The sequence below is a fragment of the Rattus rattus genome, chromosome 15 (genome assembly GCF_011064425.1).
Source record: "Rattus rattus isolate New Zealand chromosome 15, Rrattus_CSIRO_v1, whole genome shotgun sequence".
NCBI classification, from domain to species: domain Eukaryota; kingdom Metazoa; phylum Chordata; class Mammalia; order Rodentia; family Muridae; genus Rattus; species Rattus rattus.
Window position 1 is genome coordinate 27138128 of NC_046168.1, and position 23670 is coordinate 27161797.

The 23670-nt window shown below is 43.8% G+C and overlaps 1 protein-coding gene across 1 annotated transcript in view; it reads left to right on the top strand.

Annotated features, from left to right (window-relative positions):
* The first annotated feature begins 725 nt into the window (after nt 1–725).
* Cdh2 (cadherin 2) overlaps nt 726–23670 on the top strand; it is a 211572-nt gene continuing 188627 nt past the window's right edge. The window contains exon 1 of the mRNA XM_032885522.1: nt 726–1016. Within this exon, the coding sequence (XP_032741413.1) occupies nt 957–1016 (60 nt within the window). The 5' untranslated portion in view covers nt 726–956. The remainder of the gene's footprint in view (nt 1017–23670) is intronic.

Here is a 23670-nt window from a genome sequence, read left to right on the forward strand (position 1 = left end):
AGGCGGGAGCGAGGGCGGCGGCGGCGGCGGCGGCGGCGGGGAGGGGACCAGGAGGCCCGGGCGGCGCGTGCGGCCAGGCGGGAGAGCGGCTGCAGCTCGCCCTGGGTCGCGCCAGTGGAGACCCTTCGCGGTGCACGCGAGTGGCGAGGAGCAGGCGTCTGGGGCCGACGCGCGCGGGCGGCGAGGGGCACGGCCACCGCAGCTCTCCCCCCACCACACCGCCCCCCGCTTCGTGACACCCCCCACGCGGCCGCAGCCGGAGAACAGTCTCCAAGTGGCCTGGGAACAGGGAAAGGGACGCCGCGGAGGCCTGGCCAGCGGGACCGTCGCCCTTTGTGGGCGCAACGCGCACGGCCGCGAGCGCCCTTCCCGGAGGCGCTCTACCCCCGGAAGCTTTGTCGCACCACTCGGCCCCGGCGAGGACGTCCAGGGAAAGGGAAAAGCGGGGGCTCGAAAGCTCGCGTGGGGGAGCTGCTGAGAGCGCCACCCGCCCAGCCGCCACCTCCGTATCCTCCATCCGCCGCATCTCTAGGGCTGCCTCCGCACTCCCGGCCGGAGCCCAGCCGCCTGCGCTGCGGCCCGCACACACGCACAGGCGTGCACTCACTCACTCACACACACATACACACACACATACTCGCGCACACACACACTTCTCGGCGCGCACGCACGCCCGCCCTTCTCCCCGCCCCCTCCCCAGCTCCTTGATCTCCCGTCTCTTTTATTACTCCTGGTGCGAGTCCGGCGGACTCCGAGGCCCGCTATTTGTTACCAGCTCGCTCTCATTGGCGGGGAGCGCAGAGCAGCGGAGAAGGGGGTGGGGAGGGGAGGGGAAGGGAAGGGGTGGCCACTGCCCGGAGCCGTCTCCGCGCTGCTGTTGGTGCCGCTGCCGCCGCTGCTGCTGCCTCTGCTGCCGCCGCCGCCTCCGGCTCCTCGCTCGGCCCCTCTCCGCCTCCATGTGCCGGATAGCGGGAGTGCCGCGGACCCTGCTGCCGCTTCTGGCGGCCTTGCTTCAGGTAAGCGGAGGTCCCGGGTGGGTCGGGCTGCGAGCGGGGTGGGGCGTGCGGCGCCGGGTCCCTTTGTTCCCCGCGCCGCTGCGGGGCCGGGCTGAGCACCCGGGGAGGGAGGTGCCACACCGCGCGGCCGAGAAACTGCACGGGCATGAAGCTCGGGCCGGACTCCCGAGCCAGGCTCCCTGGCCAGCTGCTCTACCGCGCCTTCTTTGGCGAGCCTCGGTCACAGGGTCTCCTTGGCTTCGCCTTTGGGTCAAGGCGAGCTCGAGGGATGTCCCCAAGCAGCAGAAGAATGAGGCAGAAGAACTCCTAGGTTTTGTAGTTTTCTGTGCTTCTCGCCCCCTCGTATGGTACTTTGATCCGATTTTTTGTTTGTTTGTTTTGTTTTTTCCTTCAGGGAGGGGTCGCGAGTTTGTACTAGGATTCTCACTCTGGTGTCTTAGTTACAGGACTTGCCTCCACCCCACCCCGCTCCAGTACCCGCGCGCCTCCTGGTGCGCAGGGGCGCCGGTGTCCTATTGTCTTCATCCCAGCTCAGAGTTGCCTTCTGGCCTTTGGATTCTCTTTCCCTGGTAATATTCTATATCGATCCCACTTGGAAAGCGAGTCTGGTCCCCTGCCACAAAGAGCGTCGGCCGGCAGGCGCTTCAGCACGCTTGTGGCCCCGGATCCTTGGTTAGACCTGGCGAGAAGTCCCCATTACTTGGCCATACACACATGTATATATTCCTTTCTCTGTAGGATTGCCTCTGCCTTACGTGGGTCCTGGGGACACAGTTGCCTAGGGCCACCCTCACTTTTCCCACTCTCGGAAGAGCGCCAACGAGCCTTTTCATTGACCACTTTGGGGCTTGGCGCCTGGAAGCACCTGCTCCACGCAGGTCCCGAGTTCTCGTGCTACTCCGCGACGCGGGACCCCAGCCCAACTTTCCCGAATCTTCCTGGCCAAGGATTTTCCTACCCCAATCCCGGTCTTCTGCAGGTCTCATTGGCCAAGCCACACAGCTTTGAATGAGACCCTTGCCCTGGGCGGGGTCTAAGCGGGGGTCCCGAGTTTGTCCCCACGTGCGGTGGGGTCTGGTGGAGTCTGCGGGAAAGGGGTGTGTCCGCCCTCGATGCGTGGCAAGGAAGCCCGCCCCGGAGTCCCGTGCACACCCCCATCCAGAGAAGAGGGTGGCCAGCAGGGTGGTAGCCCCAAATACGGGCGAGGCTCGGAAGTGCCACCCCGCGGGCAGTGGAAGTGAGAAATGGGCACAGATGGTGCTGTTGACTCCCCTCCCGAGTCAGGGCCTGGGCATCCGGGCCGCGGGACTAGAGAATGCTGCGGTCACCGAGGCGGGACAGGGACCGCGCAGGGTCTCTTTCTCCCGCCGCCCTCTAGAGGGGTGTGGGCCGCGCCCGCGTCGAGCCCTGTCCATGGTGCGCGGCGCTGCAGAGTGTGGCCCTGCCCTGTTTACCCCTCTGCTCCAGGGTCGTGCTCTCCCCAACGCCCACTCCTAGGCCTCCCGGGTCCTCTGGTTCCCTTCCCCTTTCTTGGATTTCTCCTTTTGTTCTTCTCCTGCTGGTCTTTCTCTCCCCCTTCCCCCACTCACCAGTTCTCCACCCTCCCCCAAGGCTTTCCTGACTCTGGGATTTCAGAACTATTAGACTAGACATTTTTGGCCTCTGCAGTTTTGGAAAGTGGATGGAATTCTTTCTAACTTGGAGGAGACCTGCCAGTCACTTGCTAACAAAAGTACCTCCTGTTATAAAACCGCTCTTTATTCTCCCAACGCACACCCCTCATTCCTTCACCTCCTGTCACTTCATTTATTGTCTCTTCTCTTTTAAAATGGGCTTTTTGAAAGAGGTTAGACCGCAGGGGAAGAAGGAAAAGAGTTCTGCTTCCAGTGTTTGAAGTTAAGGGGAAGACAAGACAAACTTAAGAAACCCTGTGTATATTGTATTTTCTGTCTCTCTCTCTCTTTTTTTTTTTTAACAAAAGAGACATCATAAATCAAAAGAGCTCACTTTTCAAAGCAGGATTTTTATACATCACTGAATGCTTTTGCTTCAATACTAGCTATAGATGATTATTTTGTTAATAACTCTTTAATATAAGTGTAATTTCTAATCGAATATTGATCCGTGAAGTTGGTGCATGTGTTGGCCATTAATGCATGGGGATTTTTTTTTTCCCCTTTCGCTCCTCTGTCTTGTCTGAGGTGAATTTTAGATGCCCTTTTTTCTATAGGCATTAAAATAGCACTTATAAACATTAGATATCAGCTTAATGTTCCCAGAGCATGTTATTTCGCATTGCCTTTGTGCTGACGCCGACACCAATAAACCATGGTAAAGAGGGAGGTTATAACTTTACCGTGGGGTATGCAACAGCCGTACACTCCTAGTGCAGTCGCACTGAGGGATTTTGGAAGGTCATTAGAGGCAGGCATTCCAGTTTCGCCACTGGGTTTTAGGGGTAAGCGCACCATGCGGATTGTACAACCGAGATTAGCAGTGACTTTGAGCTAAAGGTCTGCTTTACACTCCGGAACAACAAAGATCTATCTGCAAGGTGAACGTGGACCTCTGCAGTCATCTGCTATTAAAAGTCTCTAGTTGCCCCCCCCCTCCAGTGCAGACTAAGCAGCAAGGGTTTTAGAGCAGAGAATGGACAGGCTATTAGTGTAAATACAGAGGAACCTTATCTTTTCAGACCAGTTATATAGCAGTGAATGTTGAGAGGATTCTGTACCTTTGGTTCCTTAGAACAGTGTGTGTCCCATGCTTCTCGTGCCTGGGTTTTCTTTAGTTATACCTCTATCTAGATTTATATAATTCTGATTAATTTTACATAACAAGATAGTCACCTTCCAAGCTTTCTTCTTCTCCTTCATTGCAATTTGAAGGTGTCAGCATTGTCTTTTTTACACGAAATGAAACAGAATTTGAACATGAAACGTCAATGGCTGAGGGTAAAGCATTATGCCACCAAGTTATGATTAGCATCCTTTTGTAAAGTATGTAAGTAGCTTTCAAACCATTACACAGACTTATTGTTAGGGGGCAAATCAATTTTACTGTTATTACCAGCCCCGTAATTAATAGATTAGGAACCTGTCTTGTTTTTCTAGTTCACATTTTATTTGCACAGGCCGCTGTTCTGATTTAAATATTCTTGATTGCATTAAGTAGAATCAAGGCCAGTGCCTTAATGTTGGGGAGCAGAAATCTAGAGTCTTAGTTTGATCCCATGTGGTTTCAACCCTGGATAAAGATTGTGAAAGAGCTGCATGCAGTATGAATATTTCTCATCTACCTCTAAGGTACTGATTTTGCTAAGGTTAATTGATATTCAGTACTTAAAACACATAAAAAAAAACAGACAAGCTTTGTTTCAGGAAGTGGGGAGTCCAGGATTCGATGATGACTTTATGTTTAAAGGATTTCTTCTCAGTATTTGATTTTTATGTGTCCTGGTGGGCTAAGTTCTTGTGAAAGTAAGACTCAGCTTAATTTGTATTCATGTTAGACTTTGCTCACTGAGCATAACTTTGCCTTTCTTTGCCTTTTCCTGGGGCACATCAGGTCCTAACAAGAGGGGGTCCATCCCAAATGTACTGGCTATGATTTGAAGAAGGACTATTTCTCTTTCCTACAATATTTTTGGCCATAGTTTTAAAAGGACACGTGGCACACATCTAGGCTTCAGTTTCAAGCTCAGGTTACGCACAGAGAGTACGATGTTTGCCCTGGATACTTTTGAAAAACTCTGTCCTGACATTCCAAAAGTTCAAGAGGAAATGTTTTTCATTAGTTTTTATTTTTTACAAAAATCTTCCTGGAACACATTATGTCAATAACAGTATATGGTACTAAACTGTCCTTGATATATTTTTATTAAAAAATTTGCAATCCATAAGTCTGTTGTGCCTAGTTAAGGTTTGGGGTCATTAATCGTGGAATGTGGAGACTTAAGGCCATATTTTATCTCATTTCAAAATGCTGCCCCTGCTTTTTCCTAATCCTAAGTGACTCAGAAGCCATCGCTTTCAATGGGGAGCTTCTCGAGTTAGAAGAGTGATTTGAAGGGAAAATCAGAGCTGTTATTTAAGAAGTGGAGTGTTTATGTATACACTTCACAATTTTACCCAAGTTAACATTATTCAAATTTGTTCTTTTGGCTCAAATACAAAAAGTAATCAAGTTTAAGAACTGCTCAGATTTGGCAGGGAATTTTATCAACCATTTAAAAATATGATAGATTTGGAATTTGGATTTGTTGGAATACGTACTTTATATCTGCCATCAGAACATCCAGAACCTAAGTATTTTCCAAGTAAAGAACTAGGAGTTGAAATATAATTTGCACCAAGTTATCATCTGTAACTGTATCTCTGTTTTTCTACTCGAACGTTATTTTTGCTTTAAGTTTTTTGAAGATTATATCTGTTAATTTGAACAAAACCAGCATTATATTAACTAAATTAATATCATCGTACATTTTAACTAACCCCAGTTTTACTGGGGAAGAGGTACACATAGCTTAATAGTCTGATAAGAGTTATATCCTGTAATACAGAATCGGTGGTGTCAGACTAGGTGGGAAAGGTGAATGCAGAAACTAAATGAGACCTTTTGGAAGATATCAGTTTTAAAATGATAATTTCCATTTTAGCAGAGTTTTTTTTTTTTAAAAAAGATTTAGATTAGACATAAACCCTGTTTAGTTTTGTCTTTCTTTTTCTTTTAAAAATTGAGGAGTTTCTTTCATCTTTTAGGGATTTTTAAATATTATTTATTTATTTATTTATTTACTCGTGTGCATTGGTGTTTCGCCTGCATGTATGTCTGTGCGAGGGTGTCAAATCCCCTGGAACTGGAGCTACAGACAGTTGTGAGCTTCCCATGTCAGTGCTGGGAATTGAACCGTGGTCCCCTGGAATCTTAATCCTTGAGCCATCTCTTCAGTAACCCCTGCTCAGTTTCTTATTCCTTGTCAATTTTTCTTTACTATTTCAGGATACTTTCACATGTGGTCTTTCAAATGCACTCACAGCATTCTAAATCCTTAGTCCTTGGGTTGTGTATGTGCATATACACACATACAGAGATACTGATATATAACATGTATGTGTATATATGTAAATGTCTGTATATGTACACACATTTATATATATATGTATGTATATATATATAATATATGTAGAGATCTAATATATAGAAGGGCATTTCCTTCTGCGTTAAGTGCAGTTTGGCATCAAGTGACGACAGTGAGTGGTTGATTTATTCCTTTGTGTAGATACTGATTTAAAGCGTCATGAGAATGACTGTGCTGTGTACATATGAGCTACTCCTGTGTAGTGTGAGAGGCAAGAGCTTGTGTGGAGATCAGGAAGCTGGGAATGTAATCTGCTAGATGTAGTCTATTCACTGTAAGCTCTTGTGATCACATTTACTTCAACACTACTATCCTAGTGCTTGTTGGGCTAATTGGTTGCTAAGGACATTTTGCTTCAACACTACTGTCCTGGGCCTGGTTGGGTTAATTGGTTGCTAAGGACTTTTCCACTTCTGTGACTCTTGGAATTGCTTAGAAAACACTTCAACCATGCTTTATTTTTTTAATTGTTTTGAAGTAAGTTTAATTTTAAATGTAAAATGTAAAAATCTTTAGATACTCAGAGGGGCAGATAGGATTTTTGAGGATTCACTGTCCTACAAGATAGCTTAGCAGACACTCATGTTTCATACTCTTGTCTTTTAAGCTTAAATATCTAATGCTGACCATGCTACTTTAAAGGTAGATGTGAACTATTTATGAGAGGAAAATATACTTAAAGGGAAATATGACTAATATTACAGAGATCACTTTTACGTCCCCATTTGCTTTGAGAGAACAGTTTGCATGAAAACCGTTGAATTGAGTGCTAGCTCCGGCATTAGAAATACTGGCCTTTGACTAGGAAGCCCTCAGATTATTTTTTGCAGGTTATTCCTGTATTTAAGACATAGACGCACTGTATATGATGCTTGGAGGTAGATATTGAAGCATTGTTTACTAGAAATGTAACTTAGTCTCTCAATATCCCTCAGTAAGAAATAGTTTAATAATTTGTGGTGCAATACACAGACAGACTTGAGAATTCCCTCTGTATGGAACAAAACATCTTAGTTTTACATTTTTGGAATTGTTAACCCAGTCCAAAGACCTAGGATAGCTACACGAGATGGCTGTCAAAATAAGCAGTGGGGTTGCAGTCTTCTGAGGACCAAGTGGATAGTAAGATAAAATAGAAACATATACAGCTAAGCAGAGTGTAAGTAAATTGAAGTTGACCTAAACTAGTGGTAGAGAATTCAGACAGCATGAAACAACACACAGTGGGTCCAAAGGATGGCTACCGGGATGACGGAGAGCCCGTGGAGGTTAGATTTTGTCAGTTTGTCACAAACCAGTCTCTTGGGGACAGAGCACCCCAGTCCGCTTGGCCTATGGTCACGTCTCTGGGTGATTTCTTGATTAATGATTGATGTGGGAGAGAGATCCCACTCCACTGTGTACAGTGCTACCTCTGAGCGGGTGGCCCTGGGCTGTCCTTACGACGAGAACTGAGTGAGCCAGGAGGAGCCAGCCAATCAGCAGCATTCTCCTTGGCCTCTGCCTCAGTTCCTGCTTCCAGGTTCCTGTCTGGAGATCCTGCCCTGACTACCCTTGTGAAATGGAAGGATAAGCCAAATAAGCCCTTTCCTTCCCAGTTTGGCTTAGTTCTGTTCTTTATCAGAGCAACAGGGAGAAACTGATCAAGGCTACATTGCCATAAAACATCCATGTTGACCTCATGGTAGGACCGTATTGTGCGGAGTTACCTGTGCCAGGGAGGTTACACCAGCGGGAGTCACTGGGCTATTTCTTACATTCTCCTGGCTGCTTGAATATTACGCATTCATCTGTTCTGTTGGAGAAGGCGGACCCTAAAGTGAGGTGGAAGTCTGGGCATCTGACTCCTCTGTTTGATAAGTGATTAATCTTGTTTTTCCCAGGTCCAGTTGGGGAAACTTGTTATGTGTTTTCAAAACGCCTTGAGCTACTTAAAAGAAAGCACCACTGTGACTATGAAATGCGAGAACAGAGTGACTCAGATTTGCAATGATCTGTCCTTAAGGTTTTTTGTTTGTTTGTTTTGTTTTGATTTGGTTTTTTTGTCTGTTATTAATTTCGGAAGTATGGGTTGTTTGTTTACATGTATGTCTACGCAAAGATGAGTGTGTGTGTCTGGTGCTTAAAGAGGCCAGAAGGCGGCATCAGCTTCCCAACAACTGGAATACTGACGATTGTGAGCCACCCTGTAGGTGCTGGCTATCAAGCCAAGGTCCTTCGAAAGAGCAGCTCTGGGTATGAACCACTGAGCCCTCTATCCAACTCCCTACGTCCCCCTCAACAGAATATACCATGTGTGCTAGGAAAGATGGAAGGACGGACAGAAGGCTGGAGGAAGAGATTGGAAGGAAGGAGAGGCTACGTATTAGTGTAGGTCCGTGCTACTGTATACTGAAACTGTCATTTCAACACTGTCCTGTGTGACGCTTTCAAATGATCATTAGGCTTTTTAAACCACATTTCCCTCATGGTCTCATCCCCTCATTCCATCTCCTCTCCTCGTAAGTTCTGTAGTGTTTTGATGAATTAAGAAATCATTTCTACGAGAAAGCAAGTTGAAAGATCTGTACTTTGAAATATTTATGATTCCAGAAAGTTTGGAATGAGAATTGTCCACCAATCATTTCTTTCCATCATTGAGCTAAATTTTGATCCCCCCCCCACACCCAGCTTCCTTCTGTTGCCCTGAGTTTTGTACTTGTTTACATTTTTTTGGCTTGCCATGGGAGTTGTTACAATAGCCATTTACTTTTCTCCCTCATTTACAGCTTCCGGGTGTTTCATAGTGTGCTTCAGACTTTAGAACTCTCCTGTGTCAGAGGAGCTCACAGACCATAGAAAATCAGGGACACTTAGGTGTTTGCAGTCAATTTGCAAAGTCTTTTAAAAAGAACTTTCACATAACAACAAATAGTTTATTTAAGATTTTTTCAAAGTTAGAAATTTTTATTTCAGAGGTCTGGGACAATGGTGTGCAATATTTATGTAGCCCTGCAGGATAGGCGATGTTATTCTCCTTTTAGAGGTAAACTCAGGCAAGCATGAGTATTCAGAACCCCAATTAAAACTATGTCTATCGTAGAAGACTCAACTTGACCCAGGCCCCTTTTTTAACACGGTATTGAGAATGAATATCACATTGGAGTATTTCAGTTCTAATGTGTGGGATTGATTGTTTTCCTATATTTAATGTGTACACATGCACGCGAGTATGTGCATGCGTGTATGTATGTGGCAGGGACCACATGGGTATAACCACGTGTGCACGTGGGCACCAAAGCATGCAGATATGCATGGAAGCTGGAGGACCTTATTGGCTGTCTTCTCCAGGGATTCTCCACTGTATTATTAAAAGTTTGAGATAGCGACTTCCGTTAATGCTAGATCTTGCTGAGTCAGCTCATCTGCCTTTCCTCCAAGCCCCAAGGCCACCCGGCTCCCCCTCCAACACTAGGGTTGTATGGGGACAGCACGGGATCTTACTGGGGTTCTGGGCGAATCCAACATGGCTCTTCATACTTGAATGGCAAGCACTTTACTGCCTGAGTCGTCGTCCCATATTACATTCTCTCTGGTTAATCTCAGCCTTAAATATTTTGCTCTTCTTTGGCATTTGAAGCCAAAATGTGATGCTTAATTAAGATTTTCATCCTTTTTATATATCGTTTCCAGTAGTAAGGAGAAATCTTAGCCAAGTGTCTCATTAGTTATAAAAGTTGTTCAGATGGTTGCTGTTCACAAATAGGATGTTAACAAATACACAAAACATGGTTTCGAGCCAACCTTGGAACTTAACAGAATTTTGCAAAAGTCCAGAGATAGAGATGCTTTGGGATTGTCTTCCCACTGTATTTTTCATCATGACCTTAAGTCTAAGATATGCCTACATTTTTTTTTTTTTCATTTTGGCTCACCTCTCATGTTTGAATTTTTTAATTACCTTTCTCCACAAATGAAGTTTTGGCTTTACACACACACACACACACACACACACACACACACACACACACACACACACACACACACCACACCTCAACAGTGTGACAGACAAGTTCTGTGAGGCATTTTATAGAATATTTTTTTCTATTGAGAAAAACCATAAATATTTTACCTGTAACATGACTACTTGAGGGTAAGTGGATACACCTGACTTGTCCGTAATCTTCTACAATTTTTTTGTTTGTTGGTGGGAAGCTATTAAAGGATACCTGAAATAAGTTTTTAAAAAGCCAATATTTTTATTAAGTACAGAAGGAAGGTTATCTACTCCACTTAATATAAATCTTTAATTGACTGTGACCACTTTAAATTTTTGCTTCATGTTGGCTTAACTGGTTGACATAAAAATCTTATGTTAATTTTTTTATTGTTTTCTGGTCAAGGAAATAAAGAAAAGCATATTTTGTGCAGCAAAATACTGCCCCGTGCTAATCCCTGTGGCTTGTTCTAGAAAGTACTTGATGCCAGCATTTACAGCTTACCTTTTGATAGCTTGCTTCCTTAAATGGTATGGAATTTGAAATCCAGATTGCATTCACACACACACACACACACACACACACACACACACACACACACACACACACACACACTCTGCTAGATCAGTGGTCCTCCACCTTCCTAACGCTGTGACCCTTTAATACAGTTCCTCATGTTGTGGTAACCCCAACCATAAAATTATTTGTTGCTACTTCATAACTGTAAATTTGCTATAGTTATGAATCATAATATAGATAGCGATAGGCAGGATATGTGACCCCATGGGGGTCTTGATCCAAGGTTGAGAAACACTCTGTAAGTCTTCCTAGAGGATATGCTGGTTAGAGAGTCCTGGGTGGAGACACAGTACCTCGTGGCAGCAATTGGCCTAGTGGTGCAACTGTAGCAGCCCCTCCAGTTCCAGGTCCCCCAGTGACAACTGTTTGCTAGATGAGAAACATCAGAGTTGCTCTTTACTTCACCGTGTACCTTTTTAGAGCATGCTGTCTATTATCGTGGACTCAGTATGTCCCTGCCATGGCCCAAGCCATCCAAGTGTTTTTATTATTTACATTTATAACAGCCACAGAAGTACAAAAGACTCCCAGAAACAGCTATAGGAATAGGTTAAGGATGGTAAAAATGGACCGTGGACAGCAGATCGTTTCACTGCACGGAAAGGACATTTAACCTTTGTGGTGTCAGTTCACTGAGCACCTTTTGTGGATCTACCATTTGGATCTCTGTGTCTGTGGTTCTGGATTTCAGGCATGGTCGCTGGAGTGGAATTCTGTGACTTATCCTCTCTACTCTCCTTTTCTCAAAAATGAGTATAGAACCAAGGAACTACCCTTCTGAGCGCACCACTTCCTGCAGAATCAGATCCTAACCTTTTCAGTGAGGGTTCTTAATATCTTCTCCAAGCTTACCGGTGACCCACTTTCAGCAAGGCCCTCTGCCTAGTCTCCATGTTCACTTTTGATTTGAAAAAGCATACACACAGAGTACTTTGTTGTGACCCCTGCTGTTCCTTTTCAGTGGTCCAGAGTGTCCTTGGGTGGACTTCACCCTGTAGTGTTTATGTAACTGTGTTCAAAGAGTTGAGTTGACAATGAGAACTGCACCCCCGCAACCAACCACCACTTCCCACCTTTCCTCACCTCTAGCCTAGCTCCTCCCTGAGACCTCAAGTTCCATAGTTATGTCTCTTTTGTTTGTTTGGTTTTGGCCAGTAGGGAAACTAATTTTCCTCTTGTAGGTGCAGCTTGAATTTGAATGTGTAAGTGTAACTGCATGTGCAGCTGTGTAAGTGTAACTGTGTGTGCAGCTGTGTAAGTGTGGCTGTGTGTGTGGCTGTGTCTGTATATGGCGCCCAGAGGGTAACCTCTGCTGCCATTACTCAGGCACTGTGTATCTTGTTTCTTGAGACAGAGTCTGTCATTGGCCTCCAACTGAAGAAGTGTTCAGAAGTTGGCCAGAGAATCCCAGAGACCTGCCTGTCTTCTTAACCCCACCCCAGCATTTCATATACTCGGCTTTTGTTACTAAATTCTGCACATCAGATGAAGGCCCCTATCCTTCCTCAGCAGACACTACTCACTGAGCTGTTTCCCCAGCCCTGTAATTTATTTTATTGCATTAAAAAGATTGTGTTCAGCTGGCCAGTAGTGGTGCATGCCTTTAATCCCAGGGATTGGGAGGCAGAGGCAGTCAGATCTCTGAGATTCGGGACAGTCAGGGATACATGGAGAAATTTGTCTCAACAACAACAACAACAACAACAGCCAAAAATAAACAACAACCCTCCCCCCAAAAAACAGCCATCCAAAAGTGCTCTTTTAACCCTAAAAGTAATTATTCACCTATCCTATTTGTGTCTTTCTGTCTTCTCTGGTAGGTAAATAAGAACTTTGAGGAAAGAGTGGCATAACCATTGGTGTGATTTACAATTAATCTCCATGCAGATGAAGCTATGATTAGGTTTATAAATTATTTTCTTTAGAAGCCTTCTTGATGGATCTGTACTTTAAGGGGGACAGTGGCACATTTAAATGTAAGTAAAATGGATCACTCAACAGATTGCTTGTAAAATTTTAGGGTGAAAAATAACGACATTTTGGAAAATGGTGAGCTTGTCTTTAGTGATTTATTTGCATTGATAATGAATATTTTCAAGAGTTCAATTCCTTATTTTCCTAAACCTTGGCACTTCTTAATTAAAATATATACATATATAAATATGTATGTCTTTGACTGGTGCATCTAGATATGCATTGTCAATATTACAATATCATACTACACCAAAGCTTCTTATTGAAGTGCAGTGGGAAGTAATGTGGCTTGTGCTAGTTTTCCACGATTTACATACACATTCACATATACTTATAGATACATACACATATACATAAGCATACATATGCATGATAATTATCTTCATTTGCTGAGTCCTCTGAATAGAAATGCTTCCTTTATTAAATGTAACCTTACACTGAGTTAATAGCCTTGAATGGCATTGTGCTTTAGTGGTTAGGAATGATCACTCTACATAAGCAACTGGAGCAGGCACAGTTTGTCTGTGGCTCCATCACTGAAGGAGAGGCACCTTATCCCACCCCTGGGACCTCTGTCCTTAGCCCATAAGGAGAGTGGGACCTCGTGGGCCCTTCCCGCTTCTTTGAAGAAATGTTGAAAAGGCGAATCTTGTGTGGGTAACCATAGTGACAGACAGTAAATGAGCACATAGGCACTCTCACATCCAGAAGACACTTTCTCAGCATTCCTCCTCAGTCTCTGCTATTCATATTCTACCCTAAGCCTTGCCCCTTTTGTACTGTCCCCTATGCCTCGGTGAGGAGAGGGATGTGGCCCAGATGTCACCCTTAAGGCCTAGCACTTCAAGTCACTTGTTTTCTGAAGTTTGACCAGTTTTGAGTCTGGCATTATCCATGCCCAAAAGAAACTTATCTAAGGAGAGCTGAGGAATGAGCTGATGTATGGGTAAAGATAAGTATTTAGAAGAAATTTTGATATCATGCCCATTTAGCAAAACGATAATAGTAGTTCCTGTCAGAGGGAGGTCTCTCTAGCCCTGGGTAACTGGCTAGATTTACAGAAGTAGGCATGAGTTCTGTTTTACAAATCAAGCCATGATCCAGTCAGAGAGCTGTTGGTTTGCCCCACTGCTTCAGTATGAGTGGTCGTCACAGCTTGCCAGGATGGTCATCAATTTTAGCTGGAAGGTTTCACAGTTGGATAAGGCTACCGATGCCGTTTCTTCTTGCTCCAGCAGCCTGCACAGTGCCTCGCAGTACTGTGAAAGCTGGCCAGCAGAGAGAGAGCTTTGGGTCATTTCTAGCTTGACTTCTCCATCTGTAACCACAGTAAGCTCTGTGTCTTAAGCAGTGGGGTTAAGCTTAACCCCATTCAGGTAGACAGCAAAGACCAGTTACAGTGGAGTGCATTGTTTGGGACCCTCTGGGATCTCCCTGGCCAACAGCTCCTAGGGATACGTGCATGTCCAATGCTGGGGTTGCTATTTAATAACCTGCGTCTTCTGAGACAAGCATTATTTCTCTCACAGAGGGTACTTATAGCCAAGATCTCTTTTTAGAATTTTCCTATAAGAACATAGATCTTCGTGTGACTTTCCATATCCTCGGTGCCCCCTTCACTCCTTTTTCTGCCCTTTCTTCCCATTTCTTTTCCTAGCTACACCCTCCCCATTTTTCTCCTTTCTACCTTCATGCCTGAGTTCTACTATCCTGCCTGCCATGAATCCCTTCTTCCCTCTCCATGGCCCCTTTATAGTTTTCTGGCCTCTGTAGATATTCCAGGTTAAACATGCAAGTGTAAAGACTTGAATCTATAACCTATATTTGAAAGAAAACAAACTAACACACACACACACACACACACACACACACACACACACACACACAAGGGAGATAACAATACAAAGTAATGGGAGGTGAAAAGGAGTAAAATGGGTTATGTACATCAGGGTGGGGAGATGGGAAGGAGTGGGTAGGTGGGTGGGGGAACACCCTCTTAGAAGCAGTGGGAAGGGGATGGGGATGGGATGGGGATTTATGGATGGGAAACCAGGGGAGGGCAAACATTTGAAATGTAAATTAAAAAGTATTCAATAAAAACCATAAAAAAAAACCTGACAAAGAATAGCCAGCAAAGAAGTAAATAAAATTTGTCAGTATGGAGTTGCTGGTCAGTCTGCATTGGTGCCCTGACTCTGAGTATGAATATGGTTTGTCAACATGTCTATGAGTAAAGTGGGGGATGATGAATCCTATTTATCATGAGGTTGCTATGAAGAGCACGTGTGTGTATAAAGAAAGTGCCTTCATGTAATGAGTACAATTTTAGATCTTTGGCTGAAGATTCTGTGACCTAGTCGCAAAATTATAACATTTTATATACTTATGTTATGTAATTATAACAACATCGTTATGTTATGCAAACAAAATTAGTCAAGAGAAAGTGTAATGATTTGAGTAAGTTTGAACATTTAATCTGTACATGGCTTTGTTCAGTGCTCACTATTAAAGCTGGTTCGTTCGTGACAGTGTGGGTAGACTCCTGTCAGCATTCCTAAGATGACACTTGGAAACCAAATTGAAAGGTATATGTCTCTTAGTCATCTTTCCATTCCAACATATAGGCTGATAGACTTCCACCATCATTATAATTAGAAGAGGAATGAGAATAGAGCATGATTCCATCAATCAGGTTTGACTTGGCCAACACACAGGATCAAACAGGAGCCATTCTGTGGTCTTTGACAGTTTCTTCCTTCTCTCATTTTAATGTCCCGTAATGGATACATACACATAGCCATATATATATATATATATATATATATGTATATATATAAATATGTATGTATGTATGTATGTATACACACACACACACACACACACACATATACATGTGCAGGTTTGTACTCAGCTCCTGAATACTTTTAACATGAGACCTCAGCAGGGGAGACGGGTGAATGCCATATGATGGTGTTGGTTGATATCAGCACGGTTCCTGCAAAGAGGAAGATCCATTGTTCTCATTATCTGCCCATCATTTATTGGCAATTAGCTATAGAGTATCTTGCTTTAAATTTAAGTGTTAATCATGTCGTAATTGTAGCTTATTATTTTCCAATAATTCCTGTTTCCCACCCAGGCACTACTCTAAGCAAATATATTAAAATACTATATCAATTCATTAAATTCTCCAAGACATATACCTACTGTATATTACAACACCGATGCTTCCTTTACTATGTGAAGGGGCTTGAGTCCTATGCAAGCAGCCATATGTCTCATTTTGAATTCCTCAGTTTGATATATATGGAACTCAAGAAAAGATTTAAAGGACATTGACACCTATTTTTTTTAAATCATTTGAAAATCATCTTTTCTAAAAGTTTTTTTTTCCTAGAGGATATGATGTGGTAAAGGAGAGAGTACCATAAGTACTACATATATACTTTATATCTTACTTACTTGTGTGTGGGTGGGGGTTGCCAGCTTCCAGGACATGCATGTGAGAAGTCAGGACCACTTGGGAGGGTGGGTTCTCTTTCACTAGGTGGGTTCAGGTGATCCAACTGAAGAACTTAAAGTTAGTACCAAGTGTCTTTTTCTGCCGAGCTATTTTGCCAGCCTTACTTTTAAAAATAAAGCATATAAATATTTCAGCATAACTACGAGCCCAGTTTAGAAAGAATAGCTTCATTATTCCCCAGAATTCTGGACCCATCCCTTCGTTTCCCCCAAATATAAAACTCATCTCTTTGTCTCTAATATTTAGTCCTAGCTTTCCATGATAACTGCATCTTCTATAATTCACTCCTTAAATGTGGACATGTAGCTTTTATATGGTATGTACATTGTTCACAACACACACACACACACACACACACGAATATGTGCTGTACTTTCATTCATGATTTCGTTTTCTGCTTGTTATGGTAGCAGGATTCATCCCGTTGAGTTTCGTAGCTGTAAAGCTGTAATTTGTTCAATCTCACTAATGTAGATCATTGCATGCTATGAATATGGTACAGCTTACTTACTTGGTTTGTGGTTGATGGACCGGAGTGTGATGCTTCTGATGTATTTTTTTTTTTACCTCTGTCAACACTCTTATCCATGCCACCTGGGCATGAATGCCACAGATACCCCAGGACTGTGTTTTCCAAATTTTAGCTTCCATAAGAATCACTGGGAAGCTTGCTAAGAACAAACCCTATTGCAAGCTTCTGATTCAGTAAGTCCTTGGCAGACCCTGAGAATTTGTATGCCTACGAATTTTACCAGCTAATGCAAGAATTTACAGATAGGTCTACCAAGCAATACACACACATTTTTACCATTTAACTTTAACATTTAGAAATATGATAGTTTTGGTACAAGTAACTCTTTTTTTATTTTATTTTATTTTATTTTTTTTTTGAGTATTCGATGTGGTTGAGTTTGAGAGTGTTTGCAATGAGGTGTGAAGTTCAAGATCTCCGTCATTTGGCCTTATTGCTCATCACCTAGGGCATAAGAAAATGAACTTGAGTGTCTTTTGGAAGTGGAGTCATTGATTAAATATAATATTTGCAGAATACTTACTGTGTGTTTGGTGAAGGCCTTTGCCTGCATTGTTTCATGTAGTTCTTGCATCATCCCCGAAACCAGTAAGTACTGTTACTGTTATCCTATCTATTTTACAAGTTTCAAAAAGAGCCCGGCTTAACTCTTGCTCCGGAAGGCTCAGGGGCTTGAATGGAGTTGTAGCTCCTAGGAGATCTCAGGACATAGGACAACACACCTGACATAGTGGGAACAAGGTAAGTCTCTTGTGGACTTTGGAGACGTAACACCTGGAGGGGGATTTGAGCTTTCGAATGGGGACTTAAAGGATTTCATTTCAAGGAACAGATTTTGGCTTTTTAAGCAGAAAGACCTAAAAGACTGAGGCTGACATGGGATAGGTGACTTTTGAAGTAGATATTTGTCACTAGTCAAGTTGTTCTTGGTGATTTCTTAAATGTTAGTTTAGGATAAGGGGGCTGGCTGTTATTTTCTGTAAATTGCTGTTTTGTTTTTCCTGTTATACTACCTTTGGTACAAAGTGAATTCCCACTGTAGTCTGGAGAAGGGCGATGGCTTTCTGTTCCTAGTAGTTGAACCCTCGTCCCCGAAATTGCTTATTCCTGACTATCTGGTCTCAACTCTTCACCACCGTGTGACTGACCATGTGACTGGATAGTGATTTTATTTGGTCTAATTCCACCCACTCCCCTGTGACTGTGCTGGGATTGATCTCTGCTTTCTCCACACTGCTTTACATCCTCAGCCAAAACATTGGCCTGTTTATGTTTATCCTTGATCTTTGAGCATTTGGCAAGATTGCAAATCTGTCAATAATTCTGTTGTCCTTGGGAGGAGCTAAAAATACTTTTCCTCAATCTAAAGGCCAATAAGACAAAGGAATCATCAGTTGAAGAAACAGGGTACCATCTTTATTACTGATGAAAACCCGGTTGGGGACGGTGACTTAAAAGTTTCAAATGAGTCATTCATCTGCCTCCACCCTTGACAGGTTGACCTGTACACTGGGTGATTTAGCCCTATGAGTTCAGCAGGATAATGGTATTGGCTCTCACTAACTATAGGCTGCTCCTCACAGAAAAGAGCTGACTGGAAGCTGGAATGTGTGTGCCCAGTTAATTAATCCAGACTTGCCAGAGAAGTACAGAGAGCCCACAAATGTTATTGATGGCAAAACTTTACCTCCATGCAAGTAGGAAATACAGGATCTATGCAAATGGTCTCGGAGTATGTATTGACCATTGAGCACATGTTCAGCCAGAAATAGGGTGAAGCCCTAGGGGAAGTAGGCCCCAGTCAGTAGGCTCTTTCTCCCAGCTCCACTATGTCTCCACAGGTCTATAGTTTCACATCTTAGAGTCCCAAGTGGGGTCATCTTAGCAGGCTACAGAAAGCATAGGAAGCCCTGCTCTTGGAAGACTTATGCTGGGTAGAACTGTTCCCTAAAGCCAGTCTTTGTATTTCAAAGGCCACAACAGTGATTCGTGATGTGTGTGGATGCCTGTGAGTGAGCTGAGAACAAGGTTCAGTTTGGGTTTTTTTTTTAATGGATGTGAGGCTGTCTGAACTTCTGATCTATACTCCATATCCCTTGAACTAAAGAGTTCATAGGTGGAAATCCAGACTCTATGCCATAGAACATACTAGATGAGAAAGACCAGTGTGAAGTGGGGCCACTGGATAATTCAGAACCTTTGGTGAAGGAACTTGAGTATCAGATGTCAGTGTCCTGAAGGAATCCCCAATATTACAGGAGTGACCCCCTTCTCCTCCCCACTAGGGTGGCACAGTTGCTGAACTTAACCTCCCAATGGACACCTTTCCCAATGGAGTTTCACTTCATAGCCAGTGCAGTCAAAGGTCCATTCCCTTTGGGTTCCTAGATTGTGGCAGCTAATGCTGGCATCAGTCTCGGCTCAGCCTGGTGGCGAGCAGGCTGTGCAGGGATCGGGTATTCTTTGCTTCCTGCCACAAAGGTCCCCTTCCCTGACTGTGGCACTAATGGGATTTCCTTGGCCAAAGCAAAGCAGGCCACCTTCAAGGGTAGGTTTCCCTTTCATTTGGAAAGGTCATCCTGATCACATGGTTGGGGCTGACCCTTGGCTCTGGGCCAAGCCTTTAGAATCCAGGTTGTGCCCTCTGTGCCCCTGAATTTGGAGAGGGATTTGAGGCGAAGACAGCCAATTCTTTGCAGCTTTCATTGGGCTGTCATGAATAATTTAAAGTGAGATCCTTGCTAGGACTCTTGAGGTCACTGTCATTTAAAAATAGCAATATTGTACTCTTTGCTAGTCTTTAGGCAGAAGATATTGAAATAATCTCTCTCTCTCTCTCTCTCTCTCTCTCTCTCTCTCTCTCTCTCTCTGGTTCCTCTGTGACTCCTGGCTCATTCCAAGGGTCACAGGAACCCCTGGAAATCCCACACTATCTCAATCATTGCCATGGCCAGACTGCAGCAGCACATGCCCCAAGTGTGCGGGATTGGCTAGTCACTGCAGCCTGGTCCCTCTGTGAGCCCGCTTGGCCTTGTGCCATCTCAGAGGCCCACTGTGTTTGCTTTGTCTCTCAACCACTTCGGTGGACCAAGTTGTGGTCACATACCAAGATCAAAGCACCATGTGGTTTGTGAATTAAAGCCTCTTCATCTTGAAAGCCACCTGCCCAAGTAAAAAAAAAAGCAGCCACTGCATAATCAAACCTCCATACCACCAAGTTTAAATGTGTGCACGATTTGAAAAATGGCCTTTTTACTTAGACAGAAGACCATGTCCCTCATGAGTATTTTATTCCCTAACAGTTGGCTTTTCTTTTTTTTTCTTTTCTTTTCTTTCTTTCTTTTTTTTCTTTCTTTTTTTTTTTCGGTGGTCAGTGTTGCAGTGTGGTTCACCAAATGTTCAAGTCTTTGAAGTTGCCCGATAAATAGGACCTCTACTCTCTGCTGGGTTCTGAACCAAGTGAAACACAAGCCTGAAGCCTGAGGAATCAGTTGGCAAGACTGGAAAACATCAGCAGGGGTCCCCTAAGTGCAGGGTCAGAGGGCGTGACCCTGGTCCCTGGACCTGTCTTCAGTGCTAGAACTGAATCCTGAAATCCCACATGCTCTAGCCCTAAATCCTGCAGGGGATCTGTGATGTCCCAGCATGGAAAATGAGATCACTCCTCTTGTTTTCTGAGGGCTGGTGACTCCCAGGTGGGAGCATGGAAGACAGGCTGGGCACCAGCTGCTCCGATTGCTCTCGCGTATGCAGCCTTCAGGCAACACGAGTTCATCTCCCTTTTCCCCGGAGCATCAGTACTCAAAGTGTTTAGTTTCAGCACTCTGTGACAGTTAAAGATCGCTGCGTACTCAGTGAGCGTTTATAATGTGGGTAATACATACCAGTGTTTACTCTTGAGAAACTAACCCGAGAAAATTGTGCGATATTTATTAACCCGTTAAAAATTCAATTTATTGTCTATGAAAAAGCAAGTAATAGTATGTTTGAAAAGTCGCCTCTGTTTGCCAAATTAGAATTCCAAAGGAAGACATGGGACGAGTAGAAGCGAGCCTCTCCGTGGTGTTCATCACTTTAATGTCTGGATTAGATGGCTCTGTTGTTTGTTTGTTTGTTTGCTTGTATGCGCTTTGCATTGATGGTGTCATGCAGCCTCTGAAAGTTCACCTAGCTCTGATGGGACATTGACAGTGAAAATGGCAAGTGAGGTTGAAACAACACGGAAGTAAGGATTTCAGAGAGTCGCAATGTCTCTTCCAGGGCTCACTTTGATATTATCACTCAGGGCTGGGGCAGAGCCCAGAGGGAGAGTTTTTAGAGTTTCCAGGAAAACATCACTCCCCTCTCTAGAGTGCTCACACTGAAACTGCCCAAATGCCAGGCCGAAGTCTTTTCTGACACCCAGGGCCGGAAGCTCATTCTTGGCTATTGAGTTGGAACCGAGAATCTTAGCTGGGCAGTATTTCTCCATGCGGAGCCTTGCATCCACCCCTTTCTACCACGGTAGGTTAGACTCTGGGCAGGATGCTGCTTCTGGACCAAGCAAGAGAGAGCTTTGCATTCTGCATTAACTGAAGGTCTCCTCCTTTAGCCGCTATTTGCTTCTGGAAGCTGTGCCTTCAATATTGTTTTCACTCAAGAATAATGTTCTAACAGGATTGTGTTCGTTTATCTTATTAAGAACATAGATAAGTCACCACCATGGCCCCCCTCTTCCAGTTAAATCAGAGTTGCTGGTATTGTAAGTATCTGCAACCATTTTAAAAGTGCAGCTGTGGTGCAGGTCTTGTGAGTTGTACAGGCGCGAAGGGGCTCTGGAGGGCAGAGAGTGCAGCGATGATTAGAGACTGCCATCTTGTCAGTTCCCTCTCATCAGTGTCACCACCAGACATCATGGAAGTCCTACTAGGACTAGAGTAATCTCTGTGTTTACTTCCTTCTCTCCCAGAACTATTTAGAAATAAGTAGGGCTTTGATTTTAAAAGATATTTTTTAAAAAAAACTTTAGGATAGTCTTTTTCTCTGTATTTTTTCACAGTAAATAGAAGCAGAGAAGCAATTTTGTGTATCTTATATATCCCGTGTGAACGTTCTACCTTATTGCACATGTCCTCAGTTATTCCACACATCGTATGTGAACATGCCCTCAATTATAACCGCACATCAGAAGTGAGCATGGTATATTAAGATATGTTAATTATGGGAGTAGGCATTTTTTAAAGATTTACTTATTTTATTTTGTGTGTAGGAATGGTTTATTTTACATGTATGAATGGTGCATGTATATCCATGTACCATATGCCTGCCTGGTTTCCTGTGGAAGTTGTAAGATGGCATAGGATCTCATAGAACTAGAAATACATGCTTGTGAGGTGCCGTGGTTGTTTTATGAATCAAACCCAGGTCTTTTGGAAGAGTAGCAAATGCTCTTAGCTGCTGAGCTGTTTCTAGCTCCGAGCCTCTTTGGTTATCTTTCAGCATTTGTCACAGACTAGCTACTGGATACTTTGGGGTGTTGGTGGAAAGTGGTGAAAAGGGACCCCTAAACCATTTGGTGTTGCTGTGATTAACAGCTCTGAGCTAATGAGATAAACCTCAGAACCTTGCTTGAAAAAATACCTCACTACCAACACCTACCCTACAGCATTGTTTTGAGGTCATAGTTAAGGTCTGAGGCTTATAAGACATATTAGCCTACTTCCTGGCCCATGGTAAGCACTGAGTAGATACCGGCCTTCATTGATATTCAGTGTATTTAGTTGAATGAATTCCCAAGTTGATTATAAATTCAGTCTAATGCCAAGCACTATCCTGTTTGACATTTTAAATATTATATATAAGCATGTTGCTGTCTCTGGCGAGTGTAATGAGTTGATAGGGCAAAATCAATCTAAGCTGGGATTGACCACCTCTTCTGGAATTGCCTTAGGCACTTGTGAAACTCTTAATGGCAACCTCATTATATAGCAGCCTGTGCCATCATCTGCTGGCTGTGCTAAACTTTTGCAGAAGGCAGCTACATCTATAGGTAAATTGTTGTTACTCACTCTGTTAACCATGCAGTACACTTAATGTTAAGCTCCAGACTGGCAACCACTGAATCCTTTTTCCATATGGACAGACTTGGTCTGGGGTTGCACAGGTCCACCGGAACAATGCCTGGAGTGGTCTATGTCTTGTTCCAAGCTATGATAAGCTCATCCCCTGAAATGGTAATATTTCAAAGTGCATTCTGGTACAGCGGACTTGGAATTCTCTCTAAGCTAGTATATGGTGGTAAGGCTGAGCTGTGGTTAGTAGTTCATTTTCTAGAGGGTCTGTGGCTTCTTGTGACAATCAAGTTGCTATTTGATTCTGCATCGTCCATTTGTGATGAAAAGAAAAACATCAGAAGACTAAAAGCAACAAACACTACTAGAGATTTTAAAAGACACATCTTAATAATACACTGATTGCAATGGAGGAGGGTAAAAGATGGGCAAACAGGGCCATGGCTCTGAACTGCTCAAGAACGTGATGAGGGGAAAGAAAGGATAAATAATTTGGTAAGTGTACTGGCTAGTTTTGTGTGTCAACTTGGCATAAGCTGGAGTTTTCGCAGAAAAAGAGTCTCAGTTGTGGAGAAGCCTTCGTGAGACCCAGCTGTAAGGCATTTTTTCACTAGTGGTCAAGGTGGGAGGACACAGCCCTGGGCTGGTGATCCTGGGTTCTATAAGAAAGCAAGCTAAGCAAGCCAGGGGAAGCAAGCCAGTAAGTAACATCCCTCCATGGCCTCTGCATCAGCTCCTGCTTCCTGACCTGCTTGAGTCCAGTCCTGACTTCCTTTGGTGATGAATAGCAATGTGGAAGAAGGCTGAATAAACCCTCTCCTCCCCAACTTGCTTTTTGGTCATGATGTTTGTGCAAGAATAGAAACCCTGACTAAGACA